Consider the following 8,791-nt stretch of genomic DNA (forward strand, 5'->3'; position numbering starts at 1 on the left):
GAGGAGAGGATGCGATACCAGAATGCAGCCACATTTCTGTCCTTGATGACTGCATTAAGATTGAATAAAGAATTCGATGGCAGACAATTGTCTGTCCTTAAATATAGAAGAAAAACAGAACTTTCTGGAATTCATTCTTACTCTGCCTGAGCAACTCATTCCTGGATCACTTACAGATGAGGCTGCTCACCAGGTCATCTAAAACCTCCCATGTGACACCAATTCTGTCCTGTTGACACCAGCTCCTCATTAGGTTTAAGGTTTTTCACTCTCAGAGCTCTTCATGGTCAGATGCTTCCCTAAATTAGTAAATGCCTACATCCATACCTAACTACGGGGTGTATGAAGTGAGCTGATCGATGCTTCTTAGAGGTACTTCAGTCCAGGTTAACAACCAAAGAAGACCGTGTTTTTGAGATGTGGCCTCAAAGTTGTGGGATTTGTTTCCAGTTGTATTGTTGTATCTTATTTTATCCTGTAAGGCACTTTATGACTGCCTCTCTGTGCAAAGTAGCTTTGTCAGCTATTTAGGTTACCTTTGAAAAAAAAAATGTCACAGTTAAGTACACCAGCCTGTAGATCCACCTCTAGCATCAATAACTGGAAGTGATCGTTTCTGTGTGACTTTATCAGTCTTTCACATTGTTAAAGAGGAATTTTGTTCCAATATGTTTTTTTTTTTGGCTGTTTATTTTCTTCCTTAACAAAGGTGGTGGAGTTTAGCGAGTTTTTTCTCAAAGCAGACTTGATTGGAAATCATGGAATGCACAATAAGTGAATGTGTGTGCTCTGTGTTTTACATTAATTGTAGTCAGTGACATTCATAATGTGACCAATTATAAATCAAAGTGTGACATCCTGGTTGAATTTCCCAGCTTAAAGGTCAGTTTATGCAGCTTATTTACTATACCTAAAGGTTAAAATGTGCATAAAGCCCTACATCACCTCCCCAGACCACAGTGTACACTGAATAACATGTATTACTACACAGCAATGTGTAACACTGACATCTAATATCACTTGTCTATCACTGTGTCCTCCTGCTCCAGGTACGTGTCTGATTCTGGGCTGCATGATCTACCCAGATGGCTGGGACAGCGACGAGGTGAAAAGGATGTGTGGCGAACAGACGGATAAGTACACACTAGGCGCCTGCTCGGTGCGCTGGGCCTACATCCTGGCCATCATGGGCATCCTGGATGCTCTCATCCTCTCCTTTCTGGCCTTCGTCTTAGGAAACCGCCAGGACAGTCTGATGTCTGAGGAGCTGCTAGGAGACAGTAAGAAGACACCTGCACACGCTTCCTCTTTGGGGCAGTTTTTATGGTGTTTTATGGTTATATTTCAGGAAATTAACTTTATCTGCACCTCACCAGGTGTGGTCAATTAGCAATTAAGCCTAGGCAACACCTGAAGTGTCTGCAAAGATGATAAGGGGTGCAGAGAGTTTAACAATATAAATTATATATATATACCTATGGTATGGTAGAATTTTTAAGACTGATATCGATGTGTATACCGATACCAAAACCAACATTCCAGTATGTCAGCCGATTACATTTTCTTTCAGACAAACAAAAACACAATCAAATTTTTCTAATATTTGCTATGTGTAGTTATTTATTTACTCATTTATGCTTTTTTCTGCTTAATCTGCACTTTGTGGTGTTTGTGTTTGTGCCCTTTCAAATAAATGATTCAAACAGGGAAGCTGCAGAGTGCCCTCTGGTGGATAAACTATGCAACATCAACACTCATAACATGGTTAAAGGGTGTTTCTCCTTTCTCTTTATTTTTTACATTTTCATATAAATGCAGAGGCCAATAAATTGACAAATCGGTAATATTGGCTGATAATATGAGCCTGCTGGTAATTCGGTTCAGACGAATCAGTCAATCACATCAAAACACTTGTTGTTAGGCACACTTATACAACCTGCTCAAAAGTAAGCTGGAAAAGTTTTCCTGTGATTGAATATCTAAGCCCTGCAGAAAGTCATTACCCGTTGTTCGTCAGATTTGTGTCGTCATTGCAAATGCAATTTCTAAGAATATATAAATAAATAAATATCTTTATTACTTTCCAAACCCATTTTATAGTAATTGAGGCAGTTGGGTATACAGCAAACAAATAACGGCTGCAGTGCAATTATACCTGAAATGAGATCCGGGCTGTTTTCAAAGCAAAACAAAAGAGGTGCTACTGAACTTATTAAAAAATCAATTTGACTGCTGGACTAAGAGAATAAGCAGCAGGTCCCACCAAGATTTTATTCCACTTCTGGCCTGGGGGATGTTTCATAAGTATTCAAAGTCTCAGGTGAAGTCAAAGCATTTTGTTTGTTTTGTCAAGCCTGGAGACATTAAACCTATGACTTCAGTCCTCATTTCTTTTGCTGTGTTTTTCTGCTTAACTGGCCTTTCTTCTCACATCAAAGACATCATGTTTCCCCACATCCCAGCAGCAGCTTTAAATAAAGAAAATGCCTTTTATTTGCTTGCATGATTTCACATGCACGAGCTCTTAATTTGCATACATTAGACAGGACATTATACACCACCTGCTCGGCTGGTTTTGTTTGCTCCTGTTACCAGTGAGATTTTTCTTTCTTTGACTGGGCTCAATGACAACTACGCTCGGACCCAAAGAGGATGATTTAGAACCGCGAGGAGGCTGGAAGGAGGCAGGAATGCAGATGAAGGAGGACAGAGATGAAAAGCAATCGGAGATGGGCAGAAAGAGAAAGACGGGCAACTGAATGGAAGAATGCACCAATAGCAAGGGTTAATTGAAGCCTGGGGATGCTGGACAGAGTCATGAATTACTAATGGCTGTTTACACAGCTTGCTGCCAGCCTGTCTAAATGAATCACAGCCACCCTATCAGCCGGGACACAGTTGCCTGTTAGCTCATATAAGCAAAGTGACTGAGAGGAAGAAGCCATTATCAACCTAGAGACCGGAGAGTGAGGACAAGACAGAGGGAGAGGGATAATGAGGCGAGGAGGACAATGAGAGGGAGAGAGGCAAATGTAGATGAAATATGATCCCCAAAGTGAAAATGGGGGATTCATCAAACAGCAGATGAAGTGTAAATGGGATGTTTTTCTTATCCTGTCACTCAGGAGGATAGATTGTGACACCTGTCCAAGTTTGAAACATGAGGAAATCAGAGGAGGGGGAGGTGGGCTAATTGTATGATGTTTGATTCTGTAGGGGCAGGAATGTTATGCAATACTGCCGCCTGCTGGTTATGACAACTTCTTCATACTTTCCACTCACATCCCTTTCTTCTTCCACTCCCACAGAGAGCGGTAATAACGCCATATAACGTCTGCTGATGCCATTGCAGCAACACACACACGGGTAAGTGTGTCATTGTAGAGCACAAGAACAATCTCTAATCATTCAAATAAAAATAATAATGTCCTTCCTCATTTTATCCCACCCTTTTTTCCCCCTTCTTAAGCCCACTAAAACCTAAAAGCCTTATTTACTGATTGAGGCGAAATAAAGGTTTTTTTGGCAATTAAAGTGAGACTATGAACTTTAAAGCATTCTGCCTCTTTTACAAATCAATACCTGAATTCCTGAGTAATAAAATGAGTCAATAAACTTGGGTTTTTTGAGCCTGTACTGGCTAATGTTAAAAAGCTGTCTAGAAACAGCAGATGTGTTGCTGTATTACTCAGTTAATTTACTGACTTCATTTTCTGGCTGTGGTCCCTCTCGCCTCATGAGTCAGTTCGCCTATTGACTGTGCCTTTAAACTTTAAAGACACCTCAATCTCCTCGATCGGCCGCTTTAAAGTTTAAAGCAGCTGAAAGTTTAAAGCAGTTGATTGAAGTGCAAACAGTGGCTGCAGCTCATGAAAGGTAGCAGTCTTACTTTTTAAGCTACAACCATCACCACCACCACCGTCGCCACAAGCAATAAGAAATGATAATCTATTAATAATAAAGCAATAATATATTTTTGACAGTCTGTCACGTTATGTTCAAACTCTCGCATTACCCCCCTCTGCAACCCCTACTTGCCTTACAGTAGTGTGCGTTAAATCCATTGCTCAGTATCTAATTTTAATCTCCTAGAACACCCAAACAGTTTATCTGAGTAGTTTTCGTTTCTGGTTTATTGGTTTTAGTCAGTGATGGGATTGGTAATTTGCTTAACGAGCACGAATGAACTCACTTATACAACTCAGAACTGATTCAGTGTGCTGTATTCCCAGGCCAGTGGTGTCAGAGCACTAAAAGAACAGTGTACACGACTGTCATCGGCTCTTGCTGATGCAAGAGCACCATCTCTGAGCTGACTGTTCTTGGTGGAAATATGATTGGATAGAGGTGCTGAGATGAGGCACTTCAAACTGTACTTCTGCCATTCTTGTGGCAAAACCTTACCCATGACTGTGCCCACACCCACAGCACCAGATCATGGAAGGTCTTTCTGGATCAGGAGCATGCCCAGACACTTACCTGACCTGTATTTAGTCCCGATATGTCTCCTGCTGGGGCAGCACAGTGAGACACTTAGCTTTGTTTCCTCACATAGAGAAAGTCCTTGGTTTGAATCTACTGGTCAATTGGGGCCATACCCATGGGTACTTTAGCTTCCTTATAGAGTTCAAAGATAGGCATTGGTTAGGTTAAGTGTGCCCCAGCTGGCACTTGAATAAGATAATAGAGCGTATACCTCTCATATATCCATTCAGAAATGTGCAGTATTGTGAGCAACCCTTCACTTCTTTAGGTTCTACAGCAACTTATTGAATAATGTGCAGACATGCATGGAAACTGAGTATATAAGGCAAAAGTGGAGTTTGTACAACTCGAATGAGCTTGAAAGTCAATATTTGGTGTTACTGCCTTTTTTCTTCAACACAGCCTGAAGCCATGCTTTCTTGTAATTTCTTTAAGTAGCTCTCGAAGCTTTATGAAGGACACTCAAAGCTCTTGTTGGGATGTTGGCTGCCCTTTCTTCTGTTTTCTGTCCAGATAATCCCACACTGCTTCAGCAATGTAGGTCTGGGTTCTGGGGAGGCCAATAAGTGTTTCATTGTGTGTGTTTTTCTATCCGGGTATGCATATGGAGCTTGGAAAGAAAACAACTGGACTTCTTCAAGTTTAGTGAACACCTTTCACCTCTCATCCAAGAAGCTTCTTCAGTTTTGAGCTTCTTCAGTTCTGAACTGAAGACGCTTCTTCATTCTTTATAAGTCAATGCTGAGTGTTTCAACCAACAAAAAAAAGACTTTCCACTGAATATGGTCAGGTACAATCACTGGACTAAAAACTTTGAAAGACCTTCAGAAAGCTTGGAGAACTATTGCTCAGAACCACTTTTTAAAAAATTACAACAATTTTGAGGCAACTCAAGACTTTGTACAGGACTGTATATTATAGTGTTTATCTATAAAAATCTTAAAAAAATCAACTTTTTTTTGACTCATAAAATAACATTTCTAAAAACGCTGGTGTCTGTCTCCATTTTATGTTGCAGCATATGAGCCAAATGTTAACATTAAATCCAGGACACCAGAGTTTGCCAAATTCAGGCATACTGTTATCCACCCCTTGTCAGGTGCAGACAATCAGCAATTAAACTCAGGCAACACTCTCAGACTGCAGGCGAGCACGGGTGCTTTTTATCATATAAGGCCACACTAACTGTGAGTTAAGCCACATTTAATAATCTAAGTCAATAGGGAAACTATGAGAAATGATGCGTGTTTTAACAATGTCACGTCAGCTTCTATTTAAACCAAAATGTGAAGCATGCATAAAATCTGTAAAATAGAGATGAAAGAAAACAGTTGAAAATAATCAGTCTGTTTGTTCTTTCGTATAAGAATAAGTCTTATAATAAGTTTATGAAGCTCTTTAAACCTTAGTATGTAACACTGGGCATTTACCTGAGTATCTTTATGTGTGCATACAGTCTAAACTGCATATTATGCATTTATATAAAGATAAAAATAACATACAGATTATAGTTTGTTGCAATTTCTGAGGTATTTTTTGCCCCCCCAAAAAATCTAATCTAAGTATGAAGGGTCTAAATAAATACTGCAAAATGAGTCCTTAAAATATTCAAAAGCCAAAAAGAATCTAATTTTTACAATTCAAATCTTATGTTAGGAGAAGATTTTGACTTCCATCCATCCATCTTCATCTGCTTTATCCGGGGCCGGGTCGCGGGGGCAGCAGCCTAAGCAGAGACCTCCCTCTCTCCAGCCACCTCCTCCAGCTTATCCAGGGGAACACCAGGGCATTCCCAGGCCAGCCGAGAGATTGCCCAACCAGTCTAAATATATATTAAGGGCTTGGACACCACAAACTCACTGTCTATACACATACATGTAAAGCAGAGCCCAGAATAATGTTATAACATGAGAATTGGCTGAGTTCACCCAAATCTGCCCACATGGTTCTTAACTGGAAACCAACCAGTACAAAATAAACAAAAAAATTAGTAATCACAACCCCTCCTGTCATTTACCCTCCAGCTTTCTTACCCACTGCTTCTGATGAGAAAGACCCAAGTTTAATTGTTGTGTTTACAAGCAGTTGCCAATTATTTTTCTTGCATTATCAAATCATGTGCTTAAATTATTTTCTATAATAAATAGATGATGTGGGCAATTTTATTTATATATCTCGAAACCATAGCAACAGTCACCACAAGGCATTTAATATTGGAAGCTACAGATCATCATGTTTCCAAACTATGTTAATGTCAGCTGATTCTACATTATTTTTCTCAGTGTCTGCAGGTCTTACCACCTAGATGTAAAGTCACTTCAGGATCCAGCTTTCCTCTCCTAGTCGACCTTGGAGCTTGGATGCAGAACTGATGAGTGGAGAATCAACATCAAAGAAGAAGAAGGACAGGAGGAAGTCTGGAAGAAGCCACACAACCTCATTATGGAGACTAGGAGACCTTTTGTCCTCCCTGGAAGCTCTTTCTGTAAATTAGTCCTCAGTTGCATCTCAAAATGCTAATTTTTGCAGGATAAATATTTTAAAAGACTTTGCCCATCTTGGTAGGTTCATCATCACACCTGAGCTGTTGTGGAAGCGAGGGTGGCCGCCAGTGCAGAGGTTCAGCTGAAAAAAAAAATAAACAAAGTGTGAAAGACATGGCACATCAGCTCCAGGACACAGTTTGGACAAATACCACAGAGTGGCATCCGCTCAAATCGAATTAAATCAGAACGCATTAACAAGACTTTGACCGACACAAATAAGGACTTAACAGACTTGAGGTCAAGGCTGTCAGATCGTCTTTCTTATTACGTCAACAAACTTCCTGCAAAGGACTCCAGCTTTGACACAGTTTGACCTTTTAATTTAAACACGAGCATTGTCTGCAGAGATGTGAGGGACTGGAGAGAATGACAGGCTGGATAAGCGAGCAGGAAGAACACAGCTGTTTTCTTATAATTAAATGTTTGATGTGATAGAATCAAATGGTAGTAATTAGAAGTTTTTACTGGTGAGGACTGTGCAAAAACAGAGTAAAATATAAGTGTACTAAAAGGGCGAAAACATTGGTTATATAAAGTCTATAATCTGTGTATAGCTGTATGTTGATTGTGTCCCTGTGCTTTGTCTTAACTTTAAATTGTACATTTTGAAATGTCATTTTATTGTACCATTAACAGTATGTGCCATAGAGTATCTTGTAATCTGGCAGTATTGTGAGGAACTAAAAAGGGAGTAAGTGCTGGACTCGAACTGTGGATAGGTTTTGTATTGTTGTATCTTTCTTATTTTTGTTTCCTGTCATCCTTCGCTGTCTCACAACAAGAAAAGAACGAAAGGAAGAAATGAGTCTAACTTACAATAAATGTGTTAATGGAAAGAACAAAAGAACTTAACAGGTTATGTGTTTTTGTTTTGGTGCTGAGGTTAGGTGCCTTTTAACACTGAGTCAGGCTGGTAGGCTACCGGTTTGGCCTACTCAGAAGGCCGAACTACTTATACTCGTCTGAAAAACGTAACTTACACATATCTGTTTTTCTACACCCATTGGGTTTAACAAATAACTTACAGTTGTGGTCAGAAGTTTACGTACAGTCATCTTGGGCATGAATGGCCAAAAAAAAAAGAAGAAAGAACTGGATCCCCAGGTTTAAAATAATTTTGGATTTTCTCTAAAACATAAACAGGCACAGACCTGGCTTTTAAGCTTAGTGCACAAATTTTCAACTGGGTTGGTCGTAGCTTTGGTCATTCAGGAAGCTTAAACAGCTGGAGGATCATCATTTCAAGTCTGGAAAAAGATGCAAACTGTCATCCTCAGATGAACTGGTTAGGATGCTCAGGAAGCAACAAGGCTCAAGACTGCAATGAACTGGAAACTGCTGGAACACCAGCATCAGTGTGCACAGTGAAGGAGGTTCTATATCATTATGGACTGAAAGCATCCTGACCAAGAAGGAAGCCCCTGCTCCAAAATCAAAAACTTCAACCTTGACTGAAATTTGCAGATGTTCACACGGACAAGACAAATGCTGTCTGGAGAACGGTTTCATGGCCAGATAAGAAATTAAAGATGTATGTTGCACAATCTTTCCAGTGTCGCAAAAGAGCAGTTCAAGTAAATCATTAAAACGCCCAAAATACCATGACATTCATGCCCATGATAGGTATTTGCAATTGTCTGATCACAACTGCATAAGTGCTTCATTAGGGACTTTTAGAGATGCTGTTTGCTGGAAACTGTTGCCCTTACTCTGTGCCAGGTTTGCTAACAAGTGCTACACCTGTTTCTGTGACCCCCTGA

General features: G+C 40.0%; 1 protein-coding gene across 1 annotated transcript in view; it reads left to right on the top strand.

Moving 5' to 3' along the window:
* lhfpl3 (LHFPL tetraspan subfamily member 3) overlaps positions 1–7,878 on the top strand; it is a 54,708-nt gene extending 46,830 nt beyond the window's left edge. The window contains exons 2-4 of the mRNA XM_006780824.3: positions 1,050–1,280; positions 3,309–3,366; positions 6,768–7,878. Of these exons, the coding sequence (XP_006780887.1) occupies positions 1,050–1,280; positions 3,309–3,331 (254 nt within the window). The 3' untranslated portion in view covers positions 3,332–3,366; positions 6,768–7,878. The remainder of the gene's footprint in view (positions 1–1,049; positions 1,281–3,308; positions 3,367–6,767) is intronic.
* The last annotated feature ends 913 nt before the right edge of the window (positions 7,879–8,791 follow it).

The sequence above is a fragment of the Neolamprologus brichardi genome, chromosome 17, assembly GCF_056152115.1.
Source record: "Neolamprologus brichardi isolate AB-2024 chromosome 17, ASM5615211v1, whole genome shotgun sequence".
In the NCBI taxonomy this organism is placed as follows: Eukaryota; Metazoa; Chordata; class Actinopteri; order Cichliformes; family Cichlidae; genus Neolamprologus; species Neolamprologus brichardi.